This window comes from Tamandua tetradactyla, chromosome 18, assembly GCF_023851605.1.
Source record: "Tamandua tetradactyla isolate mTamTet1 chromosome 18, mTamTet1.pri, whole genome shotgun sequence".
NCBI lineage: Eukaryota > Metazoa > Chordata > Mammalia > Pilosa > Myrmecophagidae > Tamandua > Tamandua tetradactyla.
The window spans coordinates 16,464,622-16,480,836 of NC_135344.1; the positions used below are offsets into that span (position 1 = coordinate 16,464,622).

General features: G+C 36.5%; 1 protein-coding gene across 1 annotated transcript in view; it reads right to left on the minus strand.

The window, feature by feature from the left end:
• The window catches only part of CDH7 (cadherin 7), a 128,841-nt gene that overhangs the window by 40,147 nt on the left and 72,479 nt on the right, over positions 1-16,215 (minus strand). Inside the window, exon 7 of the mRNA XM_077135278.1 lies at positions 9,568-9,821. Within this exon, the coding sequence (XP_076991393.1) occupies positions 9,568-9,821 (254 nt within the window). The remainder of the gene's footprint in view (positions 1-9,567; positions 9,822-16,215) is intronic.

Consider the following 16,215-nt stretch of genomic DNA (forward strand, 5'->3'; position numbering starts at 1 on the left):
ATGATCATGCATCTATGTGATGATGTTAAGAATTACTGATTGCATATGTAGAATGGTATGATTTCTAAATGTTGGGTTAATTTCTTTTTTTCCCTTAATTAATAAAAAAAATAAATAAATAAATAAAAAATTAAAAATGGCAGTATATAACAGGGAGATGATTAATTTGTGCAGAATTTCTAATTAGGTTAATTGGCAATGTTTGGAAATGGATAGTGGGGATGTAGCACATTTTTGGGAGTGTAATTAAAGGCACTGAATTATGTATGTGTATATGCTTGAAAGAAATTTCAGGTTGTGTGTGTTAGAGGGAGGCAAGTTAGATGATAAAGCACGTGTCAATATAACACAGGGAACCCTGCTGTGGATGATGACTGGGTTAATAGTGCAAATTTAGAAATGCTCTTTCATAAATTATAACAAACACACATCACTGTTGGAAAATATTAATAACAGGATGGCATAGAGGAAAAATACACGTAATGCAAACTATGGATGATAATTAATAATAATATTTTAATATTTTTTTATCAGTTCTAACAAAGGTACCGCAACAATGCAAAGTGTCAACAACAGGGAGCAATATGGGATCATTGTATTTTTACATGACTTTTATGTAAAGCTACAACTTTCCTAATCTAAAAAAAAATTAAGCATTAAAAGAAACCGGACACAAAGCATTATATATAATATGATTCCATTCATATTAAATGTGAATATAAATATATCTATTGAGACAATTGTATTAGAGGTAATGGAGGGCTGGGGGAGGATAGAGGGATTGAGAGGTGACTGCTAAGGGGTATGGGGTTTTTCCTTTCGTTTTGGAGTAATGAAAATGTGCCAGAGTCAACTGGAGGCTGAACTGGAAGGAGGAGGAGGATGGGTGTTTCTTTTTTCATGACCCAAAGCTAACTTCAGTGTAACTTCTGATACCAGGAGGCTTGTGTAGCCCCATCTAACCCCCCAGCTCCTGCAAATGACTGCCTAAAATAATGGTCCTCTTTTAGTTGCCAAGTAGGGAGGTCATATCCATATTTTGTGCAGCAACAGCAGTTAAAACTTCTGCCTGATCTGTGTTTTATGAAGGCAGCTCTAAATCTCAATATCCACCTTCAATTCTTTTCCTGAGATTCTGTAAATTGCTCCAGTTGCCCGCAACACATTCAACCCAAGCTCAGTGTATCTAAAAGCAAATCTGTCAGCTTTTCTCCAAAACTATCCTTCTAGAACTTTTCCATTTTCTGAATGTAGTGATTTTTAAAACATACTTTACACTTTTCCTAATCCTCAAAACAAATATGTACTGTTTTGTGTGACAGACACTTCTCTATTTGCATGCCCTGCATCTTCTTCCCCTTAATTCTTATCAACAGAACCCTGCCCTTTTTTAGACTGGGCAAGGTGTCCAGCTGAAAATCTACATTTGCAAGTGTTCCAATAGAGGAGGTACCCTACTGTTCTAGTTTGCTAGCTGCCGGAATGGAATATACCAGAAACAGAATGGCTTCTAAAAGGGGGAATTTAATAAGTTGCCAGTTTAAAGTTCTAAGGCCAAGAAAATATCCCAATTAAAGCAACTCTATAGAAAGGTCCAATCTAAGGCATACAGGGAAAGATACCTTGGTTCAAGAAAGCCGATGAAGTTCAGGGTTTCTTTCTCAAGTGGAAGGGCACATGGTGAACACAGAGTTCCTCTGCCATCTGGAAGGGCACATAGTGAACATGGCATCATCTGCTAGCTTCTTCTCCTGGCTTCCTGCTTCATGAAGCCCCCCAGGAGGCATTTTTCTTCTTCATCTCCAAAGGTCATTGGCTGGTGGACTCTGCTTCTCATGGCTATGTCATTCTGCTCTGCTCTCTCTGAATCACTCTCATTCTCCAAAACATTTCCCCTTTTATAGGACTTCAGAAACTAATCAAGACCCACCCAAATGGGTAGAGACATGTGGTCACCTAATCCAGTTTATCAACCCCTCTGATTTTTAAATCACATCTCCAGGGAGATGATCTGATTACAGTTTCAAACATACAGTATTGAACAGGGATCATTCTGCCTTTATGAAATGGGATTTAGATTAAAACATGGCTTTTCTAGGGGACAATACATCCTTTCAAACCAGCATACCTACTATCTAAATTCTAGCAAATGAGATGCAAAAGAAATTTTGGGGGACAGGCCTCACTGAAATCCAGCCATACATTTTTTTTTTTAAATTTCTTGAAAATAAGAACCAGGAGCAAGAAAACCTAACTTAGGAGAGACTATTAATACAAGTCACCAAAACACAAATATGTAAATGAAGGCATAAAATCACGCATAAGCAAAATATTCAGGCTGCATATTTAGCTTTGAACATCAAAAAGTGAAATATTATAAGTAATCCAGCAGGCAGTTGATTTTTGCCCCTTTTTCTTTCTCTCACCTGGGATAAGAGCGCAATGGAAAGAAGTTCACAAGCCACCTTATAAAAGTGAAGTGAAGAGTGCTTGACAAAAGAAACAAAGTCCTCGATGTCATTTTAGTGCCAAATTATCAGTCCTTTTCTGTCCAGCTACAGATTGCTCATTAGTAAGTTGTTAGTGTTAATCTTTGCTCTTACCAACCAAGCTCAATTCCTATTACCGCTGTATTTTGGTACTGAACCCTAAAGCCTCACCACTGGCATTTGGTGGAGCCAAGCCTCAGAGCCCTGTCTCTCTCAGCCATCTTTCTGGTACACTCTTTTAACTCTAAATGAGCTTTTAAGTGTCTTGCCACCTATGACTCTATGATCCTGCTCTTTTCACTTTTTCCCCCACTGCTCTCCTCTCTAATCCCCTAAGTCAGTCAAACCAACATTAGCTGATGAAAGAAATACCATGTGCATCCCCATCTCTGTGCCTCTTATGTTGGCCCTCCTCTGTCCCATCTCTCCTCCTGTCCAATTATCTTCATCCTACCATTCCCTCAGGATTAACTTTTGGCACTAAGCAGCTTCCACTGACATTGCAAATATGCCTTCTTAAGGAATCCTGCCATGGGCATGGTCACTGCCACTTCACCCCCTGTTCCTCATGCTACATCAGCAGCAACCATGGGATGGGAATGAGCAGACAATACTTCCTGCCATGACCAGGTCATTAACCCACCATGCTGATGGGGGCTTTTCAGATGCCATCTGTAGTCTTCTGCAAAATGAGAAACTTGTACAAGGTGATTTCTCATTTCTAGATTTAACACTGGATTTTTTTAATGAGTTACTGTGTAAGATCTCTTCTACAGCTAGATAAACAAGAGGGCTGAGACCATGCCCTGTAGATCTATGTATTCCTAGTTCACTGCACATCTGCTCCAGAAGGAAGTGCCTAATACACTCCTGTTACTATTACTTAACTGTAGAGAACAAACAAATATGCTCTTCTTAATAGTTACAAGGGGCATTTGTATCACCCAGCTATAAATTTTCATGTCAATGTCCACGAATAGAATGTGTATTCCATTGGAGTAGTTAACAAAAATGTATCTACACTACTTAAAAAAAATAGCAAAAGATAATGTAAGGAGTGACAATGAACTCATTTGACTAGAAACAGCTAAATCATTTGAATTGAAACCTTAACCTCTCTCCACTATTACTATGTGCAGTGAACTAGGAATACATAGATCTACAGGGCATGGTCTCAGCCCTCTTCTTTATCTAGCTGTAGAAGAGATCTTACACAGTAACTCATTAAAAAAATCCAGTGTTAAATCTAAAAATGAGAAATCACCTTGTATGTATGTGTGTGAGGATTGTACAAGTTGTGTTGTTGTAAGGTTTATACACAGAAACCCTAGAATCACATGCTCTAACTGTGTGACCAAGGGACGTTTGCTTATTTTTGACATAGGATTAACAATATTTGCCTTAGAGGGCTCTAATGGGAGGTAAATATCTTCAAAGTGAAATATTTAGTCAAGTACGTAGTGACAGCAGATGGCATCCTGAAACCCTCTCCTGATAATGGCAACTCGATTTTCCATTGGTTTAAACTCTCCCTATAACCTGCAACTGGATGGTACTTTCCTTCCAGGTGTTCAGAATTGCCTGAGTAAGAGACAGACACATATTTCGAGACAGACTAATACACTCTACAAGAAACAGAAATTTTGCACAGAGGGAAATATGCAAAAAAAAAAAAAGTGATTTGAGGCTGGTTCATCCTGCTGGCATCTTCCTGAAAAGACTCTGTACTTACTCCTGCTACTCAAATTTATAGAGGAACCTTACTCCCCTGTTTTCCCAAAGACTGGCTTTTCAACTTTTCCTTTGATTTTGGAAGTTACCCTCAATTGTTCCAATATATGCCTTTTTTTTTTTCAGTTGTGGCCAATTTTTGTTGATTGCAATTAAAGACTCCTTAGAGTCCAGTATAGGATTAATAAATTTTAGCTCCCTAATCTTTCAATCTGATGTATGGTTCTCTGTGACTTATAGCAAAATCATTATAGATTTGAAGTCCTTCATTAGTCAGACTTTCCAACAAGCTTTATAAATGTGGAAGATACTGCAATGGACAAATCAGAAGAAATAAATTTGTCAATAAATTCATTTTACCTGGAGTCTTCCAAATGCTAACTTCAGAAGTCTTTACTGGGAGCAGAGATATAGTTCACAAGCAATGTAATGAAAAATGGAAAAATGGCTCAAATAAATTGGCAATTTCCTACTTAACGCATTTTGAAAACTATCTCTGGATACTAAATACATTAGTCTATACAAAACACATTTTATATTTTTACCATTTCTGAACATATACATTTTCTTTCATTTTTAGTGATATTATGTCAAACTGAGGAGCGTTTTGAAATACATTACAGCTCATATCCTCCCACACAACTGATTTCTGCTACATTTGAAATTAACCAAGTTTATTGCCCAGACCATTTTTCTGTATGTTATCAGCTCACTAAGTGTCTTAGATTAATCAGATACAAATAATTTAGATTAAAATAACAAACATGCATGCACACAAATTACTTTTAAAATACACACTGAATAATTCAAACATTCCAAATATGTTCAATAATGTGCTAGCTGTTATTATTTTATCATCTTTTATCTGAAGGCATATAATACTGAGAATGCCAGAAGAACCTGCCTGTAAATATTATCTAGCTACCATTAAATATATATATAAATATAGATCTTTATTTAAATTGGTACAAATGCTGAAAATTATCATTATTAATTTTTAATTTACCTGTTTTTACATCTGATCACATTTGTAGTAAAATCATATTTCAATCAATTGTCTATTTTTTAGTATACGGATTCTGGGCTTCCTGAGCTGCCTACAGAAATGAATTTGCTGATTAAGAATAAAGCACTAGGCCCCTAGGAAATAATTAAAGGAAACCTAAATTTAGAATTTACAACCTATATCCTTGGCTTGCCCAAATCCTGCTATCCCTCAAAGCTCTGCTTTTGTTATTGCTTCTTCATAAGAAGTCTTCTGGCCGGTGAACTCTGAGCAATTAGTTTTTATCTTATAATTTATCATGTTACTTCTCTGGCATTTTTTTTTACTTAATATTGTTTCATTTCTACGGGGTCTTATTCCTTCAACCAGATTATAAGTTCCTTGAGGTCAGAGGAAATGTTTTCTTCATCTTTGTTTTCCCATCAGTATAATCTCTGGGCCTTGCAAAATCAAGTTTTTAATAAAGGCATGCTGATTCTTTGATCATCTAGCAATGAGAAATGAACTGTCCTCTAGAATCTATGTTGCCCTTAAACGGTTACCATTTTGTTGATGAGAACCTCACACTAGTGAAATTTCTTACATTCAGAAAGATATCAGAAGCAGCGGAGTACAATCTGTGTTTCCCAGTTCAAAAGATTAATCCCAATATCTGGTATTCATGGCTAAATTCTTGTACATGAAACGGTAAGCAACTACATGAGACAGAAGAAGCTAGAATCATGCTTGACTTCAATTATGACTTTTGCTTTAAAAATTGTTCTAGTTTCCATATGAGAAAAGAGAAAAACAAAGTGCACGTGAAATACTGGATCAGGTTAGCTATGCAGGTGGTGGGCAAGTTATAATGTATAGATAACATCTCACAATGCCTTTGTTTAATCTTTCCTCCAGTTGCTATTATACTTCTAAACAGGTGAAAATGGCCAAGTTCCTGCCACAGCGCAGGTGCCCGTTTCCTATTAAGGAAAGGGCAACGCGCACAGAGAGAAGTGCAGGTAGCAAAAAGACAATGCCACGTGAGGAAAGATCATGCTGGGAGAAGTTTCTCTACCTGGAGGCAAGTACATTTCTTTCTTTATAGGGTTCTAATCTTTTGCCTCAAATGTCAGTAGAAATCACCAACATAAATGAAATATGCTAGATTTTGGTATTATACTACAAAAAGGGCAATAAATTCAAACACTAATTATCCAACTTTACCCACTGTGTTACATTTCAGATGTTTTAGTCCTAATTTTAAACAAGTACAATAAAACATACTGTGGTTTTCCGTTCCTCAAAGAACTAAAATATTTCTTCTACAACAGTAAGTTCCCATCTCTATCTGGAGATTAATTTTTCCTAGGGTCTCAGAAGACCGTGCTGTGGCATATGCTGAAGGAGGGTTTGCAATTTGATAGTGACTCCAATGCCCAATGAAAAAATATGTTTACATACATCAAACTACTATGTAATATTCTCCATATATTAGAATATTTCTGAATATGTAATTCTTTTGAGGTAAACTTCCAATAGAGTTGTATATAAAGTACATCTCTTTTTATTGACTGCATTGACTCAAAAGTAAAAAATGGCATAAAAACACAATAAGCTATAGTAATAGCAATTAAATGATACCAATTCATCATACGTAAGCCATAATAAACACTTGAAAAGCATTAGTTACTTTCCCTTTCTTAATCATCAAAACAGTCTGTGGAAAATTAGGTTAAAGAACACCTCCAAGATCATTCAACAAATAGCAGGCCTGGGAAGAGAGCTGGTGTTCTAAAGAAGGCACAGGAGTAAACACCCTGCTCCGCAAGATACAAAATGAAGACACTGGCTTCTTAAAAAATATCATAAATAAGTGGGGGGAGAGAAATACAGGACAGATAAATCTAGAAGAATATATACCATGGATGAATGTGATCTTATTAAAAACAGTACAAAACAAAGGGATGCTTCAAAGTATTCAAATATTAATCAATCCTACACTTAACAGATGCAAAAGAAAAATACAGCAGTTTAGACCGCAGCAGAAAAGCATCTGTGAATTTTAGATGACAGGAAATGATATAAGCTGGTACTACCTTGAACTTTCAGACTACTTTAATACTTCAAAGGAAATGAAAACAAGGTAGAAATGATGGTTAGCTGCTCTTTCATCAATAAAGGGCACCGAGGGCGGGCCGCGGTGGCTCAGCGGGCAAAGTGCTTGCCTGCTATGCCGGAGGACCTCGGTTCGATTCCCGGCCCCACCCCATGTAACAAAAACGGAGAAACAGAATACAATAAAACAAGAAAATGTTTAAAAATGTTTCCCTTTCCTCCTTCCTTCCTTCCTTCTATCCTTCCTTCCTTCTCTCTGTCTTTCCTTTAAAAAAAAAAAAAAAAAAAAAAAAAAAAAAAAAAAATAAAGGGCACCGAGATCTCTACCTACAAAATAAACAGGGTGTTCAGCCTTTGACCCTTTCCATCTTTGCACATGAGGGAGCAGACCTGGAGTTCTAGTCACCACCCACCATCCACTGTTCCTTCTTCCTCAAGTGATTACAGAGCACTAATGTTAGAGATAAATATTATGAAAAAGTAAAAGGACTTAGCAGAATGTAAAGATGGGTACAGGAAAATAAGGAAGCAAAATAAAAATATCAATACAATAAATCAAAAGTATCTCAAATTTTCTCATTTTCTTAGGCTCTAAATGTTGATATGTATTTGTATGTCTTCTTTTTCCATATCCCAGCTTCCTGTAACCCCTCTCTTTCCTCCCCATTAAATAAGCTGATTATGTAGAATTCAGACTACCCTAGCAGCTGATCTTTGCTCACAACTGTTTTGGAGTTGATTGTTCATCAGGGCAGGAGACTTAAGTGTGTCACCCAGAGATCTGAGGCTGGAATGAAACCCAAATTCAAGCATGTCCAAGTCAATGACAATGCCCAGTTCACATTTTGGTAGGCTGAGCTGAGCTTGGGTCTAGGAGCTGTTTTGACGGTGAGGGCTGGACTGATACAGAGAGGAGTGGAAGGTTCATTCTGGGACCTTTGTGATATGCAGATATTCTAACACATATAAGATGTATCTCAGAAATGGTCAGCCATCCACACACCCTGAACTTTTGGTTATAGCTAAAGGGAACAATGAATATGCCTTCAATTTTTAACGACTATGCAATCTGACCTTTTTGTTAGTTTCGCCCATCACTGTTAAGCAAAAGAGAGGGAAAGGTAAACACTCATTATCTAATAGCATGTATATGTGAACACTACTTAACTAACATCATATATATCAACATGCCTAAATCAGTCTATTATGTTTGGGGAAAAAAAAAAGGTTATGAGCTTTACTTAACCAAGGACTTCTGTGTAAGTTATGGATATTTTTCAAAACACTTTGCAATCACTGCCCAGACTTAGTGAAGAATTTAGCTCAATAGAACTTGCTACTGTTCAATATCAATTAAATTTGAAAGTTTGCAGGATTAAAAGGTGAACATATCTGAATAAAAAACTATAATTGGTTTTTATATCTTATGGTCTTTATCATAAAAATCAAAGCTTCACACTGAAAAGTAAAGTGTACTATTTATGAACCCAAATCAGGACATTTAAACAAGGCATTTTTTCCAAACGTATTATATTTATAATATCATCCCAAAGCTATTTTTATCATATGCGTACCCATAAATGTAGATCTCAGAGGAAAAATTATAGGTAAAATTGTAAGAAAGAATACTGGGATATTCACAAATGTTTATGTGTCATCATTCTGTTAGTTCTGAAGGGATTAACTGGCTATCAAAGTATGTCTAGCTTAAATACAGGTCCACTGCAAGGACATTTAAAAACATATCCCTTATGCATAAATAAGGTATTATTTTATTTTGTATAAGTGGAAATAATAAGCAAATGTGTTTGATCTAAATAGACCACAATGAAAGGTGGTTTGTTAAACATTCATTCCTAATTTGAATTGTCTATAAAACTCTTTTCCTCATATATGCATTTATCCTACAACTACTATATGCATCACTTCACTTCTGAACACAATTTGCTTTGAAAGAGGCTCAGGATAATTGGTTTAATAGAAACATCCTCTCTTGCTTGTGGATAAGAATGGATTTCTAAAACATTGCTAGATAATAATGGCTTTGGATAATCTGGTGACACATTTTGAAATCAGTAAAACACTCTGTTTTTCTGATCCCGTTGCACTTCAACGACTCCAGCTCAGTATGTATACAAAACTGGTTTCTTTTTGCTTTGAGAAAAAGCATCATTGTGCAGCGACATAAGTTATGAAGAAAGGCATATGGATGCCAAAGCGTAAAAAAGGAGAGGAAGGAGCTGTTACCTCACGGGGCTGTTGGAAGAATCTGGGTCATGAGCTGCTACAGTGCCAATGATATTCCCAACCTGGGTGGCTTCGGACACCTCCATGGGGTATAAGGGTGAGGAAAACACGGGAGGCTCGTCCACGTCTTCCACAATTATCTTCACCGTTGTTGTGTCACTGAATGGCCCCAAGCTTAGAAAGCGAGGGTCGGCATCTTTATTTGCGGCTTCTATCCGTAAGGTGTAACTTGTCTTGGCTTCGAAATCCAGTTCCTATAAAGAAAGGTATTAGGAAAATTGAATTACCAATTAAAGAGTCAGTAAAGCAAGGCCTTTTCATTTATGAATGTCAATAAGCATAGAAAGGACTCTGCCATGAAAATGCACCATCAGCAGTCAAAAATAATAAATAACAACGCCACTCAGATTCCTGCTGCTTTTCTGGCTCAGGGACAACGGTAAGTGCTTCTGAGCTAACTTAATCCACTCTGCTGCCATACATTGCCTGGATAAATACAGGTCTTAAGAATATTATTTGAAAGACAACAGATAAGATTTAAAAATTGTTTCCAACTGGGAGATCAATATAATATCCTTCAACCATGTAATTTAACCGCACTGCCCAGGGGTACACATTACAAAGGAATAAAAAATATAACTTTCCTCAGAATGTAAAGGTCAGTTTCATTGATTTGGGGAACTACATTAAGATCGGAGCTTTCAGGTGCTCAAAATACGGCTGCAGTACTAGGGGCAATGTGAGCCAAGGCTGTGCAGCCTGCACTCACAGCCAGATCCGTGCAGCACCAAGCCTTCGCACCTTTGTCACCCTCCATCAGGATACACGGTGGTCCTCTGTATTTTTACTAGCTGGGTTATAGTTATATGCCAGAATCTTTATTTTGCAACTAATTTTTCCAAGAGAATTAACATGCTACAAGTTGCCTCAAATTTAGTGATCCACATCAAACTATACAGTAGGTTAAAAAAAACTTTGCAAGGAAAGCTGAAATGTTGCACTGGTCAAGTACAAACTATGAAAACAACGTCAATACACATTTGTGACGACAGCACCCTTTTCTTCTTCTAGGGACACTGAGAAAAACATTTTATGATTTTCAACCCCAACTCGCGATTAGAAAAACTGTTCCCAAATACTCCTTTACATTGAATGACACAAAACAACAACAAAAAATAATTAAAATTAGTAAAGCACTTAACATAAAGAAATACTGTCCACTATAGTGATTGTTTCATTTAATTGTTAGTATTTAACGGAAAAAAAGGCATTAAGAAAATGGGCTAAAATGTAACACTGAGCTATACTAAAGCTAAAGGTCAATAATTGGGGGATATAGGGGATATGGAATTTGTCTTCTTTGGAAGAAATGAAAATGTCATATTGACTGCAGTGGTGAATGCATAACTGTGATTATACTAAGAACCACTAATTGTACACTTAGGATGGATCGTATGATGTATGAGTAAAACAGTCTAAAATAATATATAATGCTGAGAATTATAATCCAAGGTGATCCATTCAGTATGCACATATTAGGTATGCATATAGCTGTTACATAACAATGAAGTTATGTACTATAAAGAGTTTGCATAGCTCAACTCCAATTAATAATGAAGGGGAAAATACATAAACAAAATACTCCAATTAGGCTTATAATATCTGAATCAGAGCATATACTAAGATGTTTGTTTACTGCCTGTCTCATTCATCTGCTAGATTTTAAGCCCCAGACAGTTTGTTCCTCACTCATATTTCCAGTACTTATTGTGAAGTTAGTGTATAGAGGAGCCTCGAAAATTCTTAATTAGATAAAAACTAGAACATAGCTATTCAGGCCACAATCCTAATGCCTCTAAGAATCCTGTTGGTTAAAATGAGAGAGAGAAGGATGAAAAAAAGAAACACAGTCATTTTATGTTCTTTGCCATGAAAAACTTCATAGAATTGGTCCAGGAAAGCAAAGTTTTAATTCTTATCTGAGATTTCACGTAAGAAGGTTCATATATTGGCAGACACTGCTCTAAATCACACTTTAGTAACAAATTCAGTGATATTTTCATAATGCTACTTTTTTGGCTCACCTGTTAGCTAAGGCCATAGCGAGCCCACTGGTTCTCAACCAAAGGTGAGAATCGGGAGTACCCATAGCATTTTCCAACACATGTCTGACCCCTTTCCAGATTTTGTTTTAGCAAATCCAGGATAGGGCACAGATATGCGACATGTATTTTTAAAAGATTCATCAGGTAATTTTGATGCAAATCCTCTTTTTCGAAAAACTGACTCAGTCATTAACATGTTCTTGGCTTGTACATGAAATTCAACAATTAATTTGGGAACTGATAAGAATAAAACATAGTATTTTCATTTACCTAAATGTGTTTACTTCTTAGGCAGACCCTACAGAAACTGATAAATAGCTTGGCTAATAACCTTTACAGTTCGCTTTTATATTCCTTATAAAACTTAATTATGAGAGAAAACTTTTTTCCAAGTAGTATGCGTCTATATGTGAGAGAACATGTTAAAAAATCTTGTTTACCTTCTTCTTTCATATCAATTAAAGAGCACAACAACATTCAAGCTATTTGTTCAGGTTTTCAATATCACTAAAAGGGATGCCAAGGATTCTATATTTGAGTGAAAGTTTAACTGACCTAGGAAAGAAAAATTTTAAATTTACTACAGAAATGACTGCAATTATTTTATGGAAATCTTTTGTAAAATGTGTCTAATAGGGAACAACATGAGTTCAGGCATCTGCTGTCGCTAAGTCATGAAGAAATATGGTATTGTGCATTCTGATTGGCTGCCTAAAAGCTATTATGAAAACAGAGCAATAAAAGAATTCATACGAAAGGCTATGAATCAAGATTACAGACAAAAGGAATTGCTATGCAATTATTTTCAGAGCATATCAGAATAAGTCAGAGATCTGGTTTCCAAGGAGGGGTATGGTATGATGGATAGGGTTGTTAAACAAATGAAAGAAAAATTTCAGCAATAAAATTCTAATTCCTGCTTTTATTTCTCATTATTGATTTCTATCTAAGCAATGCATTCCATGACAGATTTAATTAGGAGGGCTATACTTGGCAAAAAAAAAAAAAAAAAAAAAAAAATTAAAATAACAATTGAGGAAAGAAAAAGGAGAGGGGAAGAAATACAAGTAATGCCTAAACTGAATCTATTCAATGTTGAATACTATGTATTTTGGAAACTACATAGAATAGGAAACTGAACCAAAGTAATGTTAACATCACAGCCCATGATGATAAGCAATAAGGAGGATTATTAAGAACCTGGGATCAAATTTTGAGTCACATCCATTCAAACTACTGATGCTTTTGACCCATTTTGGGGCCTAGAGAATCTGCTTTTACGTCTGTCAAGCCACACTACATGGGTGGCAATGAGAGAGGTGCAGGTGGTTTGAGATATTCTTTCACAAAATATAAAACAGAGCCCTTTACATTTTTATGTGTATCATCAAATGGCTATGAACTTCAGGGATCAATTAAACTTTTTTCATAAAGTTTCAGGTTATAAACATTAGGCTTTGTGCAACTTACATTCTTTGCCACATGTAAACCAATGAGCGTGGCTGTCTGTCAACAACACTTTATTTAGGGACACCGAAATTAGAAATCCATATAATTCTCAAGTATCCCCGAGTAGTAGTATTCTCTTGATTGTTTTCAGCTATTTAAATATGTAAAGATATTCTTAGCGCATGAGCCACACAGAATAGATGGACAGCTGTGTGCCAACCCCTGCTCTAAGAAGTCTAAACAGCAAGCACAGCACTCAAGGCCTTCTATGATGAGCACAGATCCTCCTTCCAGACTTAGTGCTCTTCACTCGTCCTCCCACCTGGTGCTATAATTAAAAAGAACAATTCACTATAACAGAGCACTTTGTATCTACCCGTCCATGTCACCTGCTGCTCCTTCATTCTCACACACCTCTGGCTGCTATTTCCCCTGCTGAAATCTTTCAAAGTAGAGACCAACCCTCATTCCCCTTCTGAATGTTTCTATCATCTCTTTAAGTATTAATACAACTTCCTTCTACTAAAAGGTAACTATGGGTTAGGACTTTTATGTGCATCTTTAAGTTGCATTTAATAATTTTTATTATTACCTTAAAGGTTGTTATTATTGACACAAAAACTGAATAGCAGAGGTTTCCAATGAAAGTCTGAAATAAATGCATATTAAGGGACAGAAGCATTCTGCAAATGCAGAGCTATGTATCTCCACCATCCAGTCCCTCTCTGCCCCAACATACTGCGCTCATCAAGCGCTGAGCGCAATTAGGATTTCATATTGTTCCATGTTATCACGCTGAGTTACCTGCTCATCTCACCAACCTCATGGAGTTATTGTAAATTATTTATAAATGTAAAGCAATTAGAACAGTGACTGACAGAGTAATCTCTGTATAAATGTTTGTTGTATTACCATGAAACTGTTATTATTAAGATGACTATTTCCTGCTAGATTATAAGCAAATGGATTGTAAAGATATTTCTCATCCCTGTTTTCTCCATGGTACCTAGGTATATCAATTTCTAACATTAATCTCTTGAATTCAATGAAATAGCTATCACGAATAGTATATTCTCAATAGTTCGCTCCCCCTGTCATTGTTAGATTTTTTAATACTAAAACCTAAGTTAAAATGTGATCTTGAATTAAGTTAGGAAAATCATTACATTGCATTTTTTCCATACAGCTTGGTTTCTGGTCTACAGCCAAATAAGCTCTCATTAAGCTCCATGACCTCCTTTTAGAACTTGAACCTTAATTGATGCTGTTGTTGATATTTCAGGAATTGATCCAAGTGAAATCCTTCTGGAAATTCTTCCTTCTGTTCTCTACAACCATGGTGTGGTACCATCAGGGCCGGTGAAAGTGAGTGTGTGCGTGCGTGTGTGTGTATATTTCATGTCTTATGTTTAATGCTGATTACCTAAAAAAGCTCTTTGACAACTCGTCATCTTTAGAAGCATTTCTTTCTCTCCAGATTTTAGCTCTGTCTTTGAGATCAAAACACTTTCTATAGTTTTCAATATCCTCTCTACCTCTTGATCAAACTACCTTATACCTTAATATTGTTCCTAAGGAAATGGGCTTAAAATAGACAGTACCACTGGAAAAAATAAACCCCAATTATAACTTTCCCCTTTATGACTATTTTACTCTAAATAAACCTACTACCCAGAGCCTGAAAGTGACTTACATATTGAACTAGGTATCTGAGCAAGAATATATTTAAACACATTGAAAAGCATTCTAAAGCTATATGCCCAGAGTACTTTCTAAAAGAAAAGCACATCCTGTGTAATATGCACAGCTGTACTGTGAACTTTGGGCCCTCTTCATGATGCCCAATTAATACAGGTGGCTGAAGGATACACTGATGGAGAAGTAGATTGGCGAATGATGGTGTATACGTATGAACTAAGGTTGTGCTGCTACAAAAAGGAAGAATGTTATGAGGCATGCAACGACATGAATGAATACATGGGACATTTGATGAGACAAAAAAACAACAATGGTATGGTTACCTTTAGTAAATGCTTATAAGAAAACAGGAACCTAGATTGTAAGCTTTTAGAGCAGCCACATTAAGTCCGGAGTGGCAATTATTATTGCTGGATTTTGAGAGGCTGCTTTATACATATAACCTGATACTTAGAGATAAGAATGAAGCCGAATAGATTGGGGTTAAAGTAATTCAGAACATAGGGGTAAGGAAGACATTGTCTATATTTTAGAACCACACATACTCTTTGAGAGTAATGGAGGTAAGCTTTATTTGATCTGGAACAGAAATTTTTTGTAGTGCATAATCTAACTCAACCTATCTGTATAGTGCATTTGAATAACTGAAATGCAGGAAGCACAGAATAAGAAAGAGGTCCTTTAATCCTGTATATATTATTATAATACATGGAAACATCCTAGAGTATATTAAGCAGATAATCAAAAAGTATTGGCAAAGTCCCCAGAGGGAGGGGAGGAAGAATATGGAACTATCAAACTTTACTATCAGGGAATCCCCTGATGCTGTGCCAAACTTTAGGGAGACCCAAATCAACAGGCCATGCCCTTGATCATGAGGCTTACTCTTGTGAAGCTTATGTAGGTAATAGAGAAGCTTAGACTACCTATGGGCATGCCTGAGAGTTACTTCTGGAGGACCTCTTCTGTTGCTCAGATGTGGCCTCAGTCTCTCTAAGCCCAACTCTCCAAGTGAAATCATTACTATCCCCTTACACGCGACATGACATCCAGGGGTGAAAGTCTCCCTAGCAATGTGGGAAATGACTTCCAGGAATGAATCCAGACCTTGCACCATGGAATCAACAATTGCATCCTGACCAAAAGGGAGAAAAGAAGTGTAATTACCAAAGTTATCAGTGGCAGAGAGAGTTCAAATAGAGTCAAGAGGCTACCCTCGAGATTGCTCTTACACAAGCTTCAGGTAGACCTTGCTACCTATCATAACCTGCCAACCCCCAACCAGGATCATTCCAGCCAATTCTAAAGAACACCTAGGGCAATATATAAGATTCCACAAGGATTCCAGGCACTAGAATAACTTGCCAGAAACCTACAACCTCCAGATGGGTCCCTG